Source organism: Erythrolamprus reginae, chromosome 1 (assembly GCF_031021105.1).
Source record: "Erythrolamprus reginae isolate rEryReg1 chromosome 1, rEryReg1.hap1, whole genome shotgun sequence".
Lineage (NCBI taxonomy): Eukaryota > Metazoa > Chordata > Lepidosauria > Squamata > Dipsadidae > Erythrolamprus > Erythrolamprus reginae.
The window spans coordinates 342,226,634-342,250,065 of record NC_091950.1 but is presented as its reverse complement, the minus strand read 5'-3'; the positions used below and the strand labels follow the sequence as shown (position 1 = coordinate 342,250,065).

General features: G+C 42.0%; 1 protein-coding gene across 5 annotated transcripts in view; it reads right to left on the bottom strand.

Moving 5' to 3' along the window:
• Nucleotides 1-1,413: 1,413 nt before the first annotated feature.
• CNST (consortin, connexin sorting protein) overlaps nucleotides 1,414-23,432 on the bottom strand; it is a 45,439-nt gene continuing 23,420 nt past the window's right edge. For 3 of the 5 annotated variants that reach the window (XM_070734057.1, XM_070734058.1, XM_070734059.1), the window contains exons 10-14: nucleotides 20,001-20,022; nucleotides 19,760-19,856; nucleotides 16,536-17,233; nucleotides 5,322-5,457; nucleotides 1,414-2,507 (exon numbers count right to left, since the gene is read on the bottom strand). In XM_070734057.1, coding sequence (XP_070590158.1) covers nucleotides 2,305-2,507; nucleotides 5,322-5,457; nucleotides 16,536-17,233; nucleotides 19,760-19,856; nucleotides 20,001-20,022 — 1,156 coding nt within the window. In that variant the 3' untranslated portion in view covers nucleotides 1,414-2,304. Of the gene's footprint in view, nucleotides 2,508-5,321; nucleotides 5,458-16,535; nucleotides 17,435-19,759; nucleotides 19,857-20,000; nucleotides 20,023-23,432 lie in introns of all 5 variants that reach the window. The other 2 variants (XM_070734054.1, XM_070734055.1) reach the window with 1 other exon arrangement.

Below are 23,432 nucleotides of genomic sequence, written 5' to 3'. Positions count from 1 at the left end.
GTAGAACAGAACAGAACACAACAGGAATAGGAATAGAATGAGAAGTGGCAAGGTGAAGTAGTATATGGCCAGTACAGGAGTCAATTCACTTGGTGATTACAACGGCCCTAAAAAAAGTGATTTATGAACATTTTTCAGACTTATGACCATTCCAGCATCCCCATGGTCAAGTGATTTACCTTCAGATGCTTGACAACTGATTCACATTTATGATGGTTGCAGCGTCCCTGGATCATATGATCCCCTTTTGCCACCTTCTGACAAGCAAAGTCAATAGGGAAACCAGATTCACTTAACAACCAGGTTACTAGTTTAAAAACTGCAGTTATTCACTTAACAAATGTGGCAAGAAAAGTCATAAAATGGGGCAAAACTCAACACATTTTTCACTTAGCAATAGAAATGTTGAACTCAGTTGTGGTTTTAAGATAAGTGTAGCCTAGCTGCCTAGCAGGCAGATCAGATAACAACACTTGGCAATGGTTAAGAGCAGGAAAGCTGAAGAAAGAAACAGAGGAACTAATTCTGGCAGCATAAGACCACACCTTAAGAACAAATGCGTGTAAAGTCAAGCAACAACAGACTTCGAATGCCTTGCCTGCAAAGAAGCTGAAGAAACAGTGGGCAAGAATATTGCAAACTGATTACAAACAACAATACGACAAAGTAAAAATGGTACATTGAATATCTGCAAGGTGTCACTTGCCTGCAAGCAAGAATTTGGGGAATTCAGGCAGGCAGGCATATGCTTGATAACACCCTAGATTTAACAATGGTCGATAGGAAAGGCAAAAAAGTCTGGACAGTAGGCATTGCAGTACCTGGACCATAGAAGAAAAAGAACCGAGGGGGAAACATAGGAAAGCCTGCAAAAAGAAGCAGAATAATGGTGATGAAAGAAAGCAATAATTGCCAATAATTGTTTCTGAAGCACCACTCAATAATATCAGCATTGACAAAATTCACGCCGGTCAATTGCAAAAGGCAGCTTTACTTTGGACCGTTTATATCCTGTGATGATACCTTAATAATAATATTAATCAACATCTGTCTCTCCCAGATTCTTGGGAGGGACAAAGATTTTTTAAAAAGCCAAATCCAGTTTAAATATCTGGCTGATTGTGCAAATAACCAAAATAAATTAAATTTTCACCTGCCACCTGACTTTCAGTGATTAAGGGAGACTCACAACATCTAAATAAAGGAAGTACAATACATGTTGGATACCTTCATCTTAAGGTACAGTTTTTCAGTTTCCTTTTTTCTTTATAATTTGGAGAAACAGAAAACCAAAAGAATATTTAATATTGTCCAAGGCCCATTATGGCTTGTAATGGAGAAGAAACCCACTTTTGTTACTAGAATCATACACAAAGAGAGAGAGAGAAAAAATCTCTCTGTCAAGTTCAGACGTTTTATGTCAGTGCTTGTAAATATATTTGTTGTGTTCTACTTTACAATGTTAGATGAACACTCACAATACCATAAAATGGATCTAAAAAAATAAATGTGCAAAGTGAACCTTTTTTTTTACAAAAATGAGAATAATTTATTTATTTATTCAATTTGGATGCTACCTTATTCCAACTAACCCTGAATGACTATTACTGGCACTGAAGTGAGCCATATGTTATATTTGGTTTTATATAGAGAACCTTTTTTATAAATCCATTGTAAGGAATATATTACTAAAACTCTCTCTGTATGTTTTGCCAAGACTGTATATGAAAATAACGAATGCATCACTTATTACAACTGCTATATTTTAAAATGCTGCACAATTAAATAACATCTAAATGGAGAAGGCTACTATTTGTACCACTGCCACTTTCAAATTATTACAATTCATTGAAATAATTAAAAACATAATGATTCCCCCCAAAAGTTTGCTTCCATTAAATAAGAACTTATTGCATGATAATTGGAGACAATATCTTTGTATTATGATGTAAGGAAAAATCAGCTGCTTTGTATTAAAATTTACAGAGATTGCATATGACTTGTATGAGGATCGGAAATTTTTAGGGAAAAAAATCTTTTTCTTTTCTAAGTTGGAAGATAGAAGATCACTCTGAGCATTTTGAAAGAAGAAAATTAGGATAGTTTCTTATGCTGCCTCATGAAAGTTGATCAATAACTCTAGGTAATTACTCCAATTACTGGACATTAACTCCTATGTACAACACAGATGCTTCCTCTGTCATGTTACTTCTCTGGAAAGTGCCAAATTATTCAAAGCTTGAACTATTTTTCCTTCTTCTCGCAACAGTAAAATATTACTATGTGTTCATATTTCTTATTTTCTTATAAAATTATCCAGTGTTTAAGTTCTTCTATACCCTTCTGTATCTGGCTGCGGTAAAAATCCACATTGGCAGCAAAGTCAATACAGACTGTAGATTCTGTGTTGCCAAATGTACAGTATAATGCCGTTCCTCCAATACTAAGGAAGACAGTTGCTATGCACAGTAAGATCAGCAAAATGCAGGAGCCAGCTCCAACGTCCTCTGTAAAAAAAGATGGATGACACAGAGTGAATAGAATGACAGATAATTGAAATACTTTACTTACCTGTATTGTGTATATTTCTCAACACTGAAATAGCCGAATAAATGCCCAGAACCAGCAACTTCCTCTACCAAGACAAAGCAAAGCTAAAGGCAAATATCAATATTGTCCGAAAAAAAAATATTTAGGCGATAGGCTTCCTTCTTTTGCTTTTCCAGAAGAAAATGTGTACAATAAAATAATTGTATGTATTCACTTTTTCTTTCCCAGCGGCGGCAGCTCTGGCGGCTTCCCTTCATCACGTGACGTTCCTGATGCTGCTGCAGTTCCTCGAAGGGAAGCCACCGGAGCTGCCGCCGCCAGGAAAGAAAAAGTTGGCGCAGCTGCCTGGAGGTAACGAACTGAACCGCTGTGGAAAGGAGCCCCCCAAAGCTGCCGGTATTGCAGCCAGCCCTACCTTTCCTGCAGCTTGGAGCAGTTACAAGGTAGAGACTGGGAAGCTGTTAAGAGGGCGGCCAGGAGGGGCGTGTCGGGATTCCGAATCCCATTCCCTCTCACCTCGTCCCCTCAGATCTTTATCCCATAGGAAATAGAGGAAATACTGTAGATTTAATTGGTTCCCAGCAAGTCAATGGGCTGGGAACCAATTAAATCCATTTCCATTATTTCCTATGGGATGAATTAATTCAGTTCTCGACCAAATCGGTTCTCGACCACACTTCTGGAACGGATTGTGGTCGAGAACCGAGGTACCACTGTATATGATAACATCCCCACCAGCTGCACTAGAAATATTTTTTACATTTTTTTATTTATCTACGTACCTACCTACCTATCTACTATGACAACCCCCCTCCCATCTTATATACATGATTCTGAGTAGGTAACAAAACAAAATAAAAATATGACCAATACTTAAAAACATAAATAACACACCCAGCCCAAAATAGGAGCTGAGAGTAATGGCAGCACCTCAAAATCAATATAACCACCCACATTAATAGGGTCTCAGGTTTGACTTTGATTTTGCCTTCAATTAGATATTTTCCATCTGTCCTCTACAGAATAAGTATGACTGTAACTGGCAATAAGGATTATTGAAAATACATATTGCTGAGTAGCCAAGCATAGGTCTGTTAGTGTTTTAAGCATAGATTTCCTTTCCTTTCCCTTCCTTTCTCCTTCGCTTCCCCTCCCTTTCCTTTCCCCTCTCCTCCTTTGCCTGCCTGCCTTACTCATAAAGCAAGGTAATACAGTATATATCAATGACATTATGCAATAACTAAAGAGAATAACAAAAGCCAATTAAGAGATGTGTAAATCAAACTTGGCAGAAAATTAAAAATTGTCCAGAGGATGCCAAGATTCTAGTTACAAATTAGATTTGCGGAAAATTCTGAAACAAGGCAATCAACAACTATTAAATACATGGAAAATCTGGAATTGATTATAGAACAAATCCATTGATTTCTAATACTCATGGATATGGCTAAGAATTCTGTAATTTTCTAAGATGTTTTAGAATGCTGATTTTGCAGCAGATAATTTATAATCACTGGTTATAACAGATGGAAGAGCTTACTAATAAATGAGTCAGTTAAATCAAAGTACATAACAGTCTAGTAATTGTTAGGTCACAAACTCATGCATGTGTCCCAGCATATGCAAAGCTGATGCTGATAAGGAATGTTATCTTTACCTGAAGCAATCAATGAGGGTAGGGCATCAAATCACTACAATGTAAATAATCTTCTATATGAAGCATAAATGATAAGATTATCAAGATATAAGAAAAGGAGCAGCTCAGGATACTGAAAGACCCATCCTTTTGGATGTCAAAGTCTAAGAGTCTGCACTTAAGAACATAAGAAGAGCCATGCTGAATCAGGCCAAAGCCCATCGAGTCCAGCATTCTGTGTCACACAGTGGCCCACCAACTGTCCATGGGGATCTTTTATTATTATTTTATTATTTATTAGATTTGTATGCTGGCCCTCTCTGAAGACATCTTGAGCAGAAGGAGAAGGCAAGACCCTCCCTTTCTCCTGACCCCCAACAAATGGTACTCAAAGGAATCCTGCCTGGCTCAACCAACATAGAGGTGGCACTTGGACATCCATTTCAATAACCACCGATACACTTAGCATCCATAAATCTATCTAATCCTGCCTTGAAGCTATCAAGGCTGACAGCTGTCACGACCTCTTCTGGAAGTGAATTCCATAAACCAACTGGGTGAAGAAATATTTCCCTTGATTTGTCCTCGCTTTCTTATCTATGAGCTTTAGGCAGTGCTCCCTTGTCCTAGTATTGTGTGATAGAGAAAATAATTTTTCTCTATCCACCTTTTCTATCCCATGCATGATTTTATACACTTCGATCAATTCACCCCTTAAATGCCGTCTTTCAAGGCTGAAGAGACCAAGGCGTTGCAACCTGGTATCATAAGGGAGGTGCTCCATTTCCTTGATCATTCTTGTTGCCTTTTTCTGCACTTGAACTAAGCCAAAGCTTTATCTGGTCCTTTTCATTGCAGACATTTTGTGAAAGTGGCCATAACATATGCTCAATGTTACAAATGTAGCCACCATCTCAAAAAGGGTGAGGGTTCATAGGATACCCATCTCCCACAAAACAGTGCAACATAATGTTTCAATGAATGCATATTACCTATAGCTGAGAGCAACCTATCTCTCCATTTGTGGCTCTTGGAATATAAGTAGCTGTGGCACATATAGTAACTTGAATATTTATAGTTTCATATTTTGTGTGATTATGCAATCCTGGGGTTAAAGTTAGTGAGGAGAAGGTACCTTGTTCTAACGTTTCTTCCATTTCTTGGAATCTCACTCTTCTTTTTGTCTGTCTCAGCTGGATTTGAGCCAGTGTCTTTTCTTCGCTGTCATCTTTTTTTTTTAATATAGACACAAGCCCCTCTGCAGGAACAGTCTAACAAGAACGATAAAATAGATTGTTATAAAAATGCAGTTTTAAGAATTTGTTTCAATTGCTATATATACATAGGGCACTTATATATTGCAGAATCTTACAGGTTAAATATATTTTAACTCTTGGTTTTAATCTTCACAATTATTGAAGATTATTAGTTGCAAATACAATTGTTTTATAAGATATTTAACATATTTGACCTTAAAATACTGTTAAATACCAAATGCACTATTAATATCTTGTAATATAATGGTCTCCATTGGTTCCATTCGGATAGAAGCTAGATGCTGTCACTGATAAAAGAAGCCCAAATGTATTTCCTTATTTGTATATTGGACATGCAATTGAGAATAAATCTGGTATAATGATGAAACCAAACACAGAATTATGTCACATTTCTGCAGTGCAGCTGTAAAGTTTATATTTTACTCCAAACAGTAGTTTGAATTCCACAAATAAGTATCTTAAAACATAAAATCTCTTAAAATATAAAATCAATAATGAAGTGAATTGCTAAAAGCATAGGTACTTAAAGTGGACCTCTTAGTAGCATTTATCTGCAAAGGATCATTTCAGCTATATTAGTAGAGCCATTACTGCGCTATGAATTATTTAATTTTTCAAGGCAGCCAATCTATGGATATGGCCATATTTCAGTTATTCTACTTTTATATTGCCAAATAAAAAAGGAGATAGTTTTTGATCAATGCTTTTTGAACTAAATTATATTGCAATACAATCTATAATAAGTGAACTGCAATCTGCACTGAATTGTTATATAAAAAAAGATGTAGTATTGCAGACTAATTCTGTCAACCGCCAGTAGTTTGATCTTGACTGGTTCAAGGTTGACAACAACAACAACAACAATAATAATTATAATAACAATAACAACAGAATTTATAATTTTATAATTTATAATTTTTCTTCAATAAATTTGAAAAATAAATAATTCTAGATTAAAATATATAGCAAGCCACAGTTACTTTCCTTTCTAAACTTCTTAAAGATTATTAATTTATTTAAATATAATACTGGTATATCAGCAGAACTAAGAAACTTCTTTTTCAAATTTATTATGACATATTAAGACTTATAAGTAGCACTTATAATCCTTTGTGAATCCTTTTCTTTTCACCATTTTTAATGCCTGGAATGTTCAGCTTTCAGAATACACAATGCCCCCTGGAGGCTGAGTGTTCCATTGCAGAAAGTATGGACAAAGACCTCTTGGAAATAGGGCAGTGATGGTGAACCTTTTTCTAGTTGCGTGCCAAAAGTGTGTGCATGCTGTCACCAATGCAATTCGTGCCCCATCTGTGCATGCATGCATGACCCTCATGCTCCCCACACATGCACCCCGCACTACACATGCGCCACTCTTACATGCCCCCACGGCCCATTTTGGGCCTGAAAAACCTCCTGCTCCAAACTTTGCCAGTGCGAACAGTCTGCCACCGCCACTCCTTCTCTTCCTGCCAGCCTCCTCCTGCCAGGGCTGTTTGTGCTGGTAAAGGTTGGTGCTCTCTCCCACCACTTCTTCCAAGGTAGCATTCCCAGCGGCATGTCTCTTACTACTTAGGACACTTTCCTCCGGTCCTCCTGGGGGCAGCTCGCCTCCCTGCTGGCGGCTTCTCCTTCTCCTGACTGCGAAGGGGCACGCCGGAACCCAGAAGAGGAAAAGGAGCAGAGCTGCCGGCCGGGCCGGTGCTGCTCTGTCTTTCCACCCAACAGGGCTTCTAGCGCAGCCCCAAGCCTCCGGCAGGAAGGGACAGAAGCCCCAGCCCACTATTCCTGCAACCTGAGACCAGGGAAGTGGCAGCGTGAGAACCACCACCACCAGGCACAAAGGGGTGAGGTGGCAGGAACAGTAGGCTGGGGTTTCTCTCCCTCCCCAGCAGAGGCTTGGGGTCATGCCAGAAGCTCGCTTGGGCAGTGAGGGAGGGAAACCCCAGCCTGCTTTCCTGCTGATTCCACCCCATTGCCCCTGGCGGGTCCATCACTGACACTTTCCTGGCCAGGCTGTGGCTTCCCTGTCTCCCTTCCTGAGAGGGATTATGACGCAATCCTCTCTCCCTCGTGTGTGGAGGTGGCTGTTCTAACACTGCCACTTCCCCGGTGACTGCAGGAACAGCATGCAGGAGTTTTCCTCCCCGCCTGCTGGGGGCTTGCGGCTACACTAGAAACCATGGGCAGGAAGGGAGGGAGACCCCAGCCTGCTGTTCCTGCTGCTTCTACCCCTCACCCCTGGCAGTGGCAGTTCTTGTGCTGCCACTTCCTTGGCCAGGTTGGGGATTCCCTGTCTCTCCGCCCGAGAGGGTTTCTGGCACAGCCCCCTCCCCCTCATGCCTGGCGGTGGCTATTATCACAGTGGCTGCAGGAACAGCAGGCCGGGGCTTCTCTCCATCCCCACCAGAGGCTTGGGGCTGCACCAGAAACTCTTTTGGACAAGGAGACAGGGAAGCCCTGTCCTGCCTCCTTGCTGTCGCCACCCCATCGCCCTTGACGGCGGTGGTTCTTGTGCCACTGCTTCCCTGGCCAGGCTGGGGCTTCCCTGTCTTCCTGCCCAAGAGGGCTTCTAGTGCAGCCCCAAGCCTCTGGCAGGGAGAGAAAAAAAACCCAGCTTGCTCTTCCTGCCTCCCTCACCCCCTAGTGGTGACGGTTCTCATACAGCCATTTCCCAAGCAATGGCAGAAGCAGACGGTGGGCAGAGAAGGAAGCAGCAGGCTGTGGAGCAGGCCATTCATGCTGGCTAAGAGGCAGTAGCGGCTCCTCATTCTCCTGCCAGCCACAGAGTCTGGGCAGTGTCTAGCCAGCCTGGTCTCCCCCTGTAGCAGCCCACATGGATGTCACGGGGCATGCATGCACAAGGCAGCTAGTCTTCTGGTTTCTAAGACGCATGCATGTGCAACAATCAGCTGGCCAGATGATCTTGCAGTTTCTGGCACTGCCACATGTGTGAAGGCCAACTGACCATTGGGTACGCATGTGCACCAGTAACCAGAAGACTAGCTGGCTATTGATTGTGCATGTGGGCACCAGAAACCTAGAGGAATGGGGGCTGCCACGCATGCCAGGCAACATGGCTCTGCATGCTACTTCCGGCATGTGTGCCCTAGGTTGACCATCATGGAAATAGGGCATCACAAGGAGCAACTAATGTTCCTTGTGATGGTAAACTAACTTTTACCTATTAATTGATGTTAATTATACTAATTTTAATTCTGACTTTAAAGTATTTCCAGTGTTGTTTTTATCCTGTGCCTTTCCATTATTGTAAGTTTGTGTGAACGACAAAATATCCTTTAGACAATCGCAAAAGGCAACCTTATTTGGAACAACTTAAATCTTACACCAATATCTTTAATACCATCAAACATCCACATCTACCCATCCTAGGTCTTTGGGAAGGACTTGATGGGTTTGATAAAGATGCCAAATCCAGTTTGAATATCCATCTGACTATGTGACAAACCATAATAATACAAACGAAGCAAGAAAATATCTCTTTTAGAAAAGTCTAATGATGGGCAAGTTTAATGCAACTGTAAACACACTGCTGAATTCTGGCAGCTGTAAATCCTGATTTATAATGCATTAAATAGAAGGAAGTGACTTCTCCAAAATGCTGACATTTGGTGGCATAGTAACATATATACTACAGTGGAACCTCAAGATACGAACCTAATTGGTTCCAGGGGGAGGTTTGTAAGACGAAAGGTTCGTAAGACGAAACATTGTTTCCCATAGGAAACAATGTAAAGTCAATTAATCCGTGCAACAAAAAAAAAACACGCAAAAAACCACTGCCGCCCGGCTGTCACCTTTTAAAACAGCCCAGGGGCTGTTTTAAAAGGTGACAGCCGGGCAGGGGGGCTTCCCAGCAGCCTCCCGAACCCGGAAGTTCGGTAAAAGTTCGGGGTTCGGGAGGCTCCGGGCCGCATTCGCCTTCCTCCGCCACCACCAGCATCCAGCTCTTCCTCCGCTTCTCCCTTCTCTACAAAATGACAGCCTGGCGGCGGCCTGGAGACTAGGAGGGGGACGGAATACGGGAGAAGGAGGGAGGCAGCGTCCACGCTTTTCTTTCTTTGGCTAATTGGCCAAAGACGTTCCCAGCCCAGCGGCGCTTTTACATTGATCCCTTTCTCTGGCCACTTAGCTCTTCCTCCGAAAGGAAAGCGTGGAGGCTGTCTCTCTCCTCCCGTATTCCGCCCCCCTCCAAGCCGCATTCGCCTTCCTCCGCCACCACCAGCATCCAGCTCTTCCTCCGCTTCTCGCTTCTCTACAAAATGACAGCCGGGCGGCGGCCTGGAAGCTGGGAGGGGGGCGGAATATGGGAGGAGAGAGGCAGCCTCCATGCTTTTCTTTCGGTGGAGCGTGAAGCAGAGGAGGAGATGGATGCTGGTGGTGGCGGAGGAAGGCAAATGCGGCTTGGAAGCTGGGAGGGGGGCGGAATATGGGAGGAGAGAGGCAGCCTCCGTGCTTTTCTTTCGGCAGAGGAGCTAAGTGGCCAAAGACGTTCCGCCCCCCTCCCAGCCTCCAAGCCGCATTCGCCTTCCTCCGCCACCACCAGCATCCAGCTCCTCCTCTGCTTCTCGCTCCGCCGAAAGAAAAGCATGGAGGCTGCCTCTCTCCTCCCATATTCTCCCCCCCTCCCAGCTTCCAAGCCGCATTCGCCTTCCTCCGCCACCACCAGCATCCTGCTCCCGGCCAAGCAGCCAGGGAAGCCAAGCGGGCGTGGCAGGGAACATCGGCACGGGTGGCAGCTTCTGCCGGACACGGGCAATGGGCGGGACAGAGAAGCGGGGAGAATCAGGAGGCTCCTTTGGCAGCTGGGGGCTGCCTGGCTTTGTTGTTTTGGCTGCAGCGGGTGCCAGGCAGCCTCCAGCCGCCAAAGGAACCTCCTGATTCTTCCCGCTTCTCTGTCCCACCCATCGCCCGTATCTAGAAGAAGCTGCCACCTGAGCGCTCTTGCCCGGCGGGAGGCGAAGCATTGGGGTGGGGGGGCTGTCAGGACACCCCCCCACCCCAGCACTTTGCATCCCGCTGGCAAAGAGGAATCAGGCAGCAGCTTCTGCCGGACACGGGCAATGAGCGGGACAGAGAACAGGAGGTTCCTTTGGCGGCTGGAGGCTGCCTGGCACCCGCTGCAGCCAAAACAACAAAGCCAGGCAGCTCCCAGCTGCCAAAGGAGCCTCCTGATTCTCCCCGCTTCTCTGTCCCGCCCATTGCCGCCCGGCCGCTCTGTTTAGGGTAACCCGCTCCCTTCTTAATCAGAGGGGAGTTGGGGAGCCCTTGCAGAGTAGTGCCGAGGATTTTAACACGTTTTTCGCTGATAAAATCGTCCGGATCCGAGCGGACCTCGACTCCAATTGTGAAACAGAGTCAACTGACAATGAGTCAGTCGAGGTGACTGGGGCTAAACGTCCTTGTCCATCTGTCTGGGAGGAGTTTGACTTGGTGACACCTGATGAAGTGGACAAGGCCATTGGAGCTGTGAGTTCTGCCACCTGTTTACTGGATCCGTGTCCCTCTTGGCTGGTTTCGGCCAGTCGAGGGGTGACACGGAGCTGGGTCCAGGAGATTGTCAACGCCTCCTTGGGGAGGTGGTCCTTTCCGCCCCTTTATAAGGAGGCGGTTGTGCGCCCCCTCCTCAAGAAGCCTTCCCTGGACCCAGCCGTGCTTAATAACTACTGTCCAGTCTCCAACCTTCCCTTCATGGGGAAGGTTGTCGAGAAGGTGGTGGCACTTCAACTCCAGCGGTCCTTGGATGAAGCCGATTATCTAGGTCCTCAGCAGTCTGGATTCAGGCCCGGCTACAGCACGGAAACTGCTTTGGTCGCGTTGATGGATGATCTCTGGCGGGCCCGGGACAGGGGCTTGTCCTCTGTCCTGGTGCTCCTTGACCTCTCAGCGGCTTTCGATACCATCGACCATGGTATCCTTCTGCGCCGGCTGGAGGGGTTGGGAGTGGGAGGCACTGTTCTTCAGTGGTTCTCCTCCTACCTCTCCGGTCGGTCGCAGTCGGTGTTAGTGGGGGGTCAGAGGTCGACCCCGAGGTTTCTCCCTTGTGGGGTGCCTCAGGGGTCGGTCCTCTCCCCCCTACTATTTAATATCTACATGAAACCGCTGGGTGAGATCATCCAAGGGCATGGGATGAGGTATCATCAATATGCCGATGATACCCAGTTGTACATCTCCACCCCATGTCCAGTCAACGAAGCAGTGGAAGTGATGTGCCGGTGCCTGGAGGCTGTTGGGCCCTGGATGGGTGTCAACAAACTCAAACTCAACCCAGACAAGACGGAGTGGCTGTGGGTTTTGCCTCCCAAGGACAATTCTATCTGTCCGTCCATTACCCTGGGGGGGGGAATTATTGACCCCCTCAGAGAGGGTCCGCAACTTGGGCGTCCTCCTTGATCCACAGCTCACATTAGAAAAACACCTTTCAGCTGTGGCGAGGGGGGCGTTTGCCCAGGTTCACCTGGTGCGCCAGTTGCGGCCCTATTTGGACCGGGAGTCATTGCTCACAGTCACTCATGCCCTCATCACCTCGAGGCTCGACTACTGTAACGCTCTCTACATGGGGCTACCTTTGAAAAGTGTTCGGAAACTTCAGATCGTGCAGAATGCAGCTGCAAGAGCAATTATGGGCTTCTCCAAGTATGCCCATATCACTCCAACACTCCGCAGTCTGCATTGGCTGCCGATCAGTTTCCGGTCACAATTCAAAGTGTTCGGCAAATGTTCGGGGTTCGGGAGGCTGCTGAGAAGCTCCCCAGCCCGGCTGTCACCTTTTAAAACAGCCGGGCGGCTTTCCAGGAGCCTTCCGAAGCCGAACGGCAAACCCGAACTTCCGCGTTCGGCGTTCGGAGGCTCCTGGAAAGCCGCGCGGCTGTTTTAAAAGGTGACAGCCGGGCTGGGGAGCTTCTCAGCAGCCTCCCGAACCCCGAACTTTTGCCGAACTTCCGGGTTCAGGGTTCGGGAGGCTGCTGGGAAGTCCCCCAGTCCGGCTGTCACCTTTTCAAACAGCCGGGGGGCTTCCCAGCAGCCTCCCGAACGCCGGTTCGTAACTCGAAAAAAGTTCGTAAGAAGAGGCAAAATTTTTCTGAACCCCGGGTTCGTATCACGAGTTGTTCGTAAGACGAGGGGTTCGTATCTTGAGGTACCACTGTATAATAAAGACATTTTGGTAGGAGGGTTGAGGAGGGGCACACAAAAGCTTTGTATATTGTATAAAAACTAGATATAAGTAGACATTGGCTTAGGGCTTAGACCAGTGATGGCAAACCTTTTTCCCCTCAGATGCCGAAAGTGCATGCGCACACGCTATCGCACATGTGCAAGAGCCCACACTCATAATTCAGTGCCTGGGGAGGGTGAAAATAACCTCCCCCACCCCCTAGAGGCCCTCTAGAGGCCGGAAACAGCCTGTTTCCCAACTTCTGGTGGGCCCAGTAGGCTTGTGTTTTGCCCTCCCCAGGCTTCAAAGGCTTCCCTGGACCCGGGGGAGAGTAAAAATGCCCTCCCCCATCCCTCCCGGAGGCTCTCTGGAAGCCAAAAACGCCTCCCAGAGCCTCTGTGTGAACTGAAAATCAACTGACCGGCACATTGGAGCTGAGCTAGGGCAATGGTTTGTGTGCCAGCAGATATGGCTCCAGGTGCCACCTGTGGTACTCGTGCCATAGGTTTGCCATCACTGGCTTAGGCTATCTGTCTGAAATATGTTTTTTAATGCATCGCTATGAATTGGGGTATCCATTCTTCATGCCAAGTTGTGTTTTTATGTAAAACATGGACCTGAATCCATTTTTATAGCTAGCCAATTGAAATATTGTGCCACATTTTAATATAATTGTAAGAGAAAGTATTTCAGTGCTTTATGTATAAGTCAGATATATTCAGCAAAACAACCCAGACACCAAGGCGTGGATCAAAGATCCGATTCCTGCCAACATGTCAGTAGAATTTTTATTGCCGTTTCTGATTGTAATATTAAAATTCAACTCTCCTTTTTGAAGCAAAGTTCATACATTTCTCCATGGTCTGTCTCCCTCTAGGGGGAATCTACAGCGTTGCTTAGAAGATACTTACATACTCTTACAATGCTAAATAACACAGTATCAACAGTAGAGACCTTCAAATTTCTAGGTTTGACCATATTGCAAAATCTAAAATGGTCACCTGACATCAAAAACGTCATCAAAAAAGCACAACAAATAATGTTCTTTCTGCGTCAACTCAGAAAGCTCAAACTACCCAAGGAACCGCTGATACAATTCTACAGAGTATTGATTGAGTCCGTCATCTGAACATGTATAACTGTCTGGTTTGGTTCTGCAACCCAACAAGAGAGACACAGACCTCGGAGGATAATCAGAACTGCAGAAAAAAACAATTGCTACCAACCTGCCTTCCATTGAGGACCTGTATACTGCGCAAGTCAAAAAGAGGCCTGTGAAAATATTTACAGACCTCTCACATCCTGGTCACAAACTGTTTCAACTCCTACCCTCAAAACGATGCTATAGAGCATTGCACACCAAGACAACTAGACACAAAAACAGTTTTTTCCTGAATGCCATCACTCTGCTAAACAAATAATTCCCTCAACACTATCAAACTATTTACTAGGTCTGCTCCACCATTAATTTTCTCATTGTTCCCATCACTCATCTCCTCCTGCAAATTATTATTATTATTATTTATTGGATTTGTATGCCGCCCCTCTCCGCAGACTCGGGCAGCTAACAACAATGATTAAAAAAAACATGTAACAATCCAATTTAATAAAACAACTAAAAACCCTTATTATAAAAACCAAACATACACACAAACATACCATACATAACTTCAAATGGCCTAGGGGAAGGAATATCCTAACTCCCCCATGCCTGGCGACAAAGGTGGGTCTTGAGTAATTTGTGACTATGACTGTACAGTATTTTGTTGCTTGTATCCTTACAATTTATATTGACTGGTTCCTAATATGATTGGATTGCTTATTTGTATCTAGACTATCATTAAATAATGTACTTTATGATTCTTGACAAACTTATCTTTTCTTTTGTGTACGCTGAGAGCATATGCACCAAGATAAATTTCTTGTGTGTCCAATCACACTTGGCCAATAAAATTCTATTTTATTCTATTCTATTCTATTCTATTCTATTTCATTCCACTCCGCTCCACTCCATTGTTCTACTCTAATGAAAATTTAAAAACACCACCCCATCCCCTTTGCTTTGCCCTATTTTACATCTCTTTAAAGTTCATTTGCCAGTTGTCAGAGCTGGAGGAGCAAGCTCCCTCTAGAGACAGCTCATATTATTCCATATTTGGCCTGCAGAGATTCCTGTTGAATGATGCAAGGTACATACTGTGCCCTCTTTAAAGACCAATGTCTCTCTCTGACAAATTCAGCGCTCAAAGAACAGCAACACAGAACTAAGAATTACATAAGATTTCCCATAAGGGCATTGTATCATCAACTCTTACACTTGCAGTAAACACAAGATGATAAAGTGAGAAAAACACACAAGTACGGTAAATAGATTGTAAAGTGGTTAGAATAGTTAAAACTTGGCTTTAATAAGTTAAAGTTTCTCAAAAACATTATTTATATAAAAACAGCACTGAAGAAGTAGAATAGTGAAAGTTTTATATACAATCCATTTAAAAGAATTTCTCAGAAGACTGATAGGGCCCTTCTTAATTTTTCTTAAGGAAATCATAATATTTGCTAGCTATTTAAAAAAAAAATAAAACCTTAGTTTTAAAATTCAGAATAAGCCACCTTAGTTTTACAGAAACTTTAGCAATTACAATGCACATTCTACCAAGGGGTTGGAAATATCATCTGGTATTCTACCCCATCTAAGATTTGGGAACATCTATATACTGTACTTTGATATTCATATACCATATATTAATTACCGTCTCTCACACAGTACTAGAACCCATCCATCTGTTAATAATAACAAGCCCTTTCAACATTTTGAAATACACATTTTCATAGCTACAAGTTAACCTTTACAAGAAAAACTGGGTTAAAGTTTAAAAAGAGACTTAACAACAAGTTCTTCATTCTAAATTCCGCTTACATACATTTATTTCAGGAAGGTAGGAATTGATTTAAATGGTGTTAAGAACAACTGCAATAAGTAAACAGACAAACCAATGACTCTAGGGAAAAGTCCAATGAATAAGTAAAATGAAATAAAGCATTATTATTGTTGTTGTTAGAAAAAGCAGATGATTGCCTTCAAAAGGATTTTGATAGAAAAACTGATCTCTTTCTTTCCAATTTCTACAGATCAATGTATCAACCTTAAACTGTAATTTCCTATGGCTGACTTCATAAGAAGATGCAGTTAACATTCCCAAAACATGAACTGAATACAATAAAATCAGTCAGCAATGAAAGAATAGTATGTTTTGTTTTAATATCTAATTCTTTGAAAAGCAATATAAGGAATTTATCAAGCCTAGTAGCTGCACCAAGAAGTTATAACAAAATAAAATAATTTTTACAGATTAACAGGAACAATAGAGAATGCCAATAAAAGGGAAACTTAGATCTGGAATATTTTAGAATATTTGTAATCAGAAATAGAAAAATAATGTATGTTAACACGTCTGTTTTCTAGGTGGAAATGTATTTTTCCTTTTTAAAATATAATTTATATTAAAGAAAATTTAATAAAGTTAAAAAGTAAACTTGAAAAAGTAAAAAGATTTTTTAAAAGTATTGAAAACGAGAGAAAAAGAAAAAAAAATTCAGTCACTTCAGATTTTTACAGCAGTTATAGAAATAATTAATATGATTTCCATCTTACAAATGAACAACATAATTCCCTACACCTCATATCAGGTCATTTTAACAGGTAAATCCAGAAGTGAATTCTTATCCATTGAAAAATCTATTTTTTCCAAAGTGCGTATTAAATGCTGTAAAAGTCATGCAAGTGTCATAAACTTTCTCTTCAGCTGTTTTACAGGCTAAAGAAAATAAATGCATATAGTGCCATCATGAATAACGAAAGCATGAAAAAAAGAGGGTTTTTTCCAGTATTTACCTCTGCAATCTGTATTCGTTTTGCAAGCTCATCAAGTGAAGAAAAGCTTTCATCTGGTGAATAATCTTCCGATGAAGAATAAAGTGCTTGTTCAAAGGGAATATGTGGAAGAATTTCAGAGTTCTCTTGGGCTTCTAGAAATTTAAAAGCCCCCTCTCTAACTTTTATGGTACCATTTAAAATCTGTTCAAAGAAGCCTTCTGATCCCTCATCTTCACCTTTTTCTTTCAATACTGTTGTTGTTTCTTCTTCCTGTATCCATTCATATACAACTCCAGGTTGTTTGGACATCTCCCCGTCAAACTGTACATTTCCACTAATGTCTGATGGTTGGTTCTGCACACATTTTCTGTTATTTTCATAATCAGGCTGTTGCTGCTGTGGCTGGTTTGCTAGGTTGCTTTCCAATTGGTAACTGGCAATCACCACAGAGCTAGAACAGATTTTTGTCCTCAGTAAGTTTGTTCCGGATGGAATATTTTCATCTGTGGCTATAAGAGCAGGAGGTATACAATCAGCATCTGTCCAAACTAATGCATCTACCATTGGTTCACTAAAACACGTTGCTGCAGGCTTCTCAGCTGCCGCTTCTATTTTTGCTCCATCCTGAGAGAACTGTTCTTTCCTTAGCTGCAGGCTGTCATTTTCACTAGCATCTCTCGAAGATAAACACTGAGAGAAAGGCGTGTCCAGGGTCTCTGTGGATAAAACAAATGGCTGATTCAGTGTGAGTTCAGTGCAGCAGAGCTCCTCCTTGAGATAATGTTTCCTCGCAGATAGCTGAAGTCTTTCTTTTTCTTTAACCAGACAACAGCTTTCAGACTGAAAACTTTCATCCCTCTCTCTTTCTCTGTGATGGTTCTTTTTCTTTGCTTCAATACTTGGCTGGCTCTGAGCATCTAAATGAATGGAAAAAGTGTTGAAGCATTTAGAGGTGATTCAGCACAAAAACACTGACTGACCCGAGGGGGGGGGGGAACAACAGCAAAACATCTGACAACACTGTAAGTAATGCTTGAACCAAATTACCCTTGGTAGCTATGGCTCTGGTCCATTAATTTTAATATCAAGCTTTAAAATGGCTAGATCCCATTAAAATAACCCAGCCTAACTTTGAATGAAGTGTTAATGTTTATGCAAACTGCCCCTGAAGTGCAATGTATAGTTTGAATCCAATGTCCAAATCACTGTTAATGTTTATAAACAAAATATGGAGAAAACTCATTTGGATGCCTGTACAGTAAAAATAGAGTTCAGAACAAAAGAAGTCAACAATTATATACCTGTTATCACAGGATATTTCCCAGCTAGCTGAAGGAGAGAATACTGTATACAGTGGTGTAATCTTGTATGATTATTTTAATAGCAAGAAAATATTAAACTAGGCAAAACTAGGCTAATCAGTCCAGTGTATCAATTTAGGATACTAGAGCAGATGCAACTTCTCATTAACTACAAATCCTTGTTCATATATGAACTAAATCAAGGAATATTTGGGTCTAGAAATACACATGGATATGGGCTTGTACTGTATAATGCAAAAATAAGTTCACCATAGTTATAAAGTGTATTTTCTTAACTTGTACTTAAAAACAGAAAACTGAACATATGCTGTAAGCTCCTTAATGGTTGCAGAATAATTTTCCAACATGAATAAAGGATAATGGCAGAAAAATCAGCAAGAACTTAATGGCAACTTCTGTAACAGAGGAAAATCCAGGCTTTGACTTCTTTATGTCGTTAAGTGACTAAAGTAGGAGGATATAAAGGAGAGGAGAAGAACAGCAATGAAGAGAAGAATTTTCATCCTATGCCATGGATGATACGCAGTAGTGGGTTCTAAAACCTTTTGCTATTGATTCATGTGCGCACATGCGCAGAATTATCCGGGATGAATGGGCGGAGCCTCCCACCACCGGCGCTACTGGTTCATAGAACCGGGCACAACCAGGAGCAACCCACCAATGATAATATGTGATAAACTGAATATGAGATTTTAATTTTAATTTGAAGTCTCCTATCCAAATTTCCTTTCTAAAATAGGCTAAATTTTACAGCTGTTCTTTGCCTTTCAGTAAAAAATGTTAATCTTTATACACATTTCAAGACAATGTTTTAAAGGCAAAAGAATAATAAACATGAGAAATCAAATAAACATTCCACTACTGAATTTTGAGGGAACTATGTAAAAAGCTATACAATTTTATTGTAGGAGATACAATTTCTCCAGACTATAGTCAAGTATTTATATACCATATATTATAGGACAAATATGATGCTGTGTACTGAAGGATGTGTTTAGAATTAAAATTTAAAATTTCCATCATCTTACATACTCCTCGCCTTTCGTAAGCTCCTTAAAACCCACCTCTGCCGTCAGACATGGGGGAACTGAGATATTCTTTCCCCCCAGGCCCTTACAATTTATGCATGGTATGTTTGTTTGTATGTATGTTTGGTTTTACAAATAAGGGTTTTTTAGCTGTTTTAGTATTGGATTTACATGCTGTTTTGTATTACTGTGGTTAGTCGCCCCGAGTCTACGGAGAGGGGCGGCATACAAATCCAATTAATAATAATAATAATAATAATAATAATAATAATAATAATAATACAGTAATACTCATTTTAAAACTCAAGTCTATTATTAGGGAAAAAAAATTCAACTAACAAAATTGGATTAAAAATAAGATTAGGTAAGGAGAGATCTGAAACTCTACTGACTACTTTTATGATTACCATGACTATGCTACAGTCATGCATTGATCTAAAAAGTCTAATTGCATTCTCTACTCAATTCCACTTACCGATTTCCAATGACAAACTTATTATTGCAAAGGATGCACCATCTATACTTGAATGCCAGGAATTATATTGTATATTTAAAGAAAAATAAGAGGTATAATGGCTGGACTGATAATGTAGGTGAATCTAAAATTAGTTCAGAGGCATTGTGTAACCTATCTCTGGTTACATCTGCCAAGATTGACTCCTAAAAATTTATATAATTTAATTACTAATGCCATTTATAGGAGACTGTTGCCTGAAAAGACACACAAACTTTACAAAAAATATTCAGAAGACATTTTTTTCATGCTATCACTCAATAACAACTTCCATCTTTTTCAACTCCCTGCTCAGTTTCACTATTTTATAACAATTACAATTTTCAAACAATTACATTTTTGTTTAATTTAAGATAGAGTAATTTATGGGCCTAATACCTGAATTCCATGTAGAAGTAATTTGTTCTTTTAAATCTTCAGATGCCATGAAACTTATGAACCGTTCACATCTGAAGGGTATTTCTTTATTTATAAGCTGAAAAGCAAAATAACATTTACATTATAAATATCTTTGTGTTTATGTTTATGCTTCACATGTTATGGGAAGTAAATTCTTTTAGAAAAGATCCAATCATTTAATAGCAAAACTATGCCAAGAAAAAAAAACACCTCAGCTTACCTTGTTTCTGGAGACAAGTGGCCTGTAACCCAAAAACATAAGAAAATTAAAAATAAACATCAGGTCTCACCAAAATATTCTACATAACAAACGTCATCAAAACTAGAGAACAAATCAGATCTGTTTTTTCCATGTTCTAATATTAGCACAGGGCTTTACAAGACTGAAATACTATCTATACCACCAGTTTTAAAGCACAGAGCCAGGGCATTCCAATATTAATGACATTACTGTACAAATTGTCTCTTGATGGCCCAGAAAGCAATAAAAATAGTGAAATGAATATAAGATCTTGTAAGTGCCCTTATCGCTTGTGTTTATTTAAAAATTCCAGCTTTAGAAAAATTGCCATAAAATGAAATCAACCAAGAAAAAATAGCCAAAGAGTTGAAGTCCAGATCTCTTCAAGTTGCCACGGTTGGGAAACACTGATTTAGAGAGTTTATTAATGTTCTATTAATGTTCCCCAGTAATTTCCTTTATCTCAGAACTGTCCCAAATAAATCCAGCCACAAGCAGGCCAAGATTAGTTCACAAGGCAATTGCCAACAGTCCATAAAACAACAGAAAACCGCTCCACTAAATAAGTCCTACAAACAAACTTAAATCAGGTGAAACTGAAACACACACACACACACACACACACACACACACACACTTGGCAAGAGACATGCAGAATCTCCAAGGCACAAAGTCAAGCAGGAAGCAAGAGAGTCAACTACACACAGCTAGAAACCCAACACGTTGTTCTCACCAACGCTTCCCTCTGCCTGCCGTGCTAAGTAGTTTTTCGGTGCAGCCCATCAAGATGGGTGGGGCTTCTCCCGAGTAATCTGGCAGATCTCTGTTGCTCTTATCTTTTCTCTCTACTTCGTATGCTTTCAGATCCACCAGGCAGCTCTTCCTCCTCACTGATGGTCCACCACTGCAAGGTGTCCCTAGCCGAAACTTTCCATAAATCTCTTTCAGCTGGCTACTCAGAATCATTAATTAATCCAGTTCCAATTAATCCAGGAATGAGCTCATCCTCCTTTGAGCTCACCTCCAAGGAAGAATCCGAAGAGTCGTCCAAGGGAGATATCACACCTGGGTGGTCAGGTGCCTGCCACACACAACTATCTCTGTACTCAGTGGCTGAAAATCCTGCTTGGATTTGACAAGGAGGATTTAAGCTCCAGTGCAGAGAAGCAGCACAGTAAGATACAAGTACTTGGGGTGGGGGGAATGATGGAGGCCTGGTACAAGCCACATGTGAGGGTCACTCTGCTTAAGAAAACCCTAATTGGATTTTGGCAGGGAGGGTTCTCAGCTCCTGAGCAAAGAGACCACCAAGCGCAGCCTGTACTGTGCAACCCCTGAGTTTCTCCCACCCTCCTGAGGCTCTACACACCTTTAACCTAGGATGCCATTTGCTTAACAACCTACAAGATAATTCAACAACTGCAATTGGGAGTGCCAAGACTGCAGCTGTTGAGTAAAGTGATTATGTGATATCACATTTAATGACACTTTCACTCAGTTGACGGAGATCCCAATCCCAACCGTGTTTGTTGAACAAGGACTAAATGTACGTGTATTGCGAACCGCAACGCTATTGGGCATCTGGCATCGGGAGAGAATTTTGCACCAACATTTCCTATACAGTGGTACCTCTACTTACAAACTTCATTTGTTCCGTGACCAGGTTCTTAAGTAGAAAGGTTTGTAAGAAGAAGCAATTTTTCCCATAGGAATCAATGTAAAAGTAAATAATGCGTGTGATTAGGGAAACCACAGGGAGGATGGAGGCCTGTTTCTTCCCAGGAGATTCCTATATAGGCCCCATGGAGGCTTCTCCTTGCCTTTTCTGGCCCTGTTTCCTCCCAGGAGATTCCTAGAGAGGCCCCATGGAGGCTTCTCCCCGCTTTTTCCAGCCTTGTTTCCTCCCAGGAGATTCCTAGAGAGGTCCCATGGAGGCTTCTCCCTGCCTTTTCTGGCCGTTTCCTCCCAGGAGATTCCTAGAGAGGCCCCACGGAGGCTTCTTCCCGCCTTTTCTGGTTACAGTTTCTGAGGCTCGGGTTTGTAAGTAGAAAATGGTTCTTGAGAAGAGGCAAAAAAATCTTGAATACCCGGTTCTTATCGGGAAAAGTTTGTAAGTAGAGGCGTTCTTAGGTAGAAGTACCACTGTAATTCCTTCTTGTATTTTATACCACACGTTTTAATGAACAAATTAAAAATATATGGCCAATAAATTGACAAAATATCATACAACTGTTGACTGGAAACATGGGCAAGGTGATATAAAATGCTATCCAGTGCTGTATTATCAGACTTGTGTGCAACAAAATAGTTTCTTCTAGCCACCACCCTACACGTTTACACTGATATCTTATCTTTATAAGTTTACTCTTCCTTTAAGGAGCTCAAACTGCAGTTGTTTCAAGCAAGTCAGTGAAACAGGAGCAGCAGAGAGATATGGTGAAGGATTACACAGAGAGTTACATGCTGATAGAATAACTGAACCCAAGGCTCTGTAATCCAAAACACATCACTATTCCAGAATGTTTATAAAATACTGCTCCTACATTGGCCCAAGTATGGCAAGGAATTTCAAAGATATTACATTGCTTGTAATTTTTCAGATTTGAAAAATGAAAATCAGAAGAATGTTAAATAGAATTGTGTTGCTGTGTCTTATCACAATTTAAATCGATTACCTGCTTATTTATTTTTAGATTTGCCTTCTTCTAAGAAATTAAGATCAATATATCTAATTCCTTCTTTCCTTGCAAAAGAGATTGAGTACCTAAATGTAAAACCAATATGCTTTACTGGAGGTTCTTAGTGGATAACAACATAATGTGGAAATGTGGAAAGATGCAGAGCTTGGCCCATCCACTAGCAAGTAATGGCAAACCTATGGCACAGGTGCCACAGGTGGCATGCGGAGCCATATCTACTGGCACCCAAGCTGTTGCCCTAGCTCAGCTCCAATGTGCAAGTGTGTGCCAGCCATCTGATTTTTGACTTGCACAGGGGCTCCGGGAAGGCGTTTTTGGCTTCCAGAGAGCCTCCGGGGGGCTGGGAAAGAATGTTTTTACCTTCCCTCAGCACCAGAAAATTGTGTTTTTTTCTCCAACCTGGGGACAGAAAAACACTAGCCTACTGGGCCCACCAGAAGTTGGGAAATAGGCCGTTTCCGGCCTCCAGAGGGCCTCCAGGGGGCTGGGGAAGCAGTTTTCGCCTTCTCCAGGCATTGAATTATGGGTGTGGGAACTCACGCATGCGTGTTAGCGCCCGCCCACACTCTTTCGGCACCCGAGGAAAAAAAGGTTCGCCATCACTGCACCAGCATATCAGCTACTCCAAAAAATGTGTACCAATAATGACTTATTTTGGGCCAATGATGAAGCCAAGAAGTTGGCTTCATTCTGGCAATCTAAAGTTTGATCT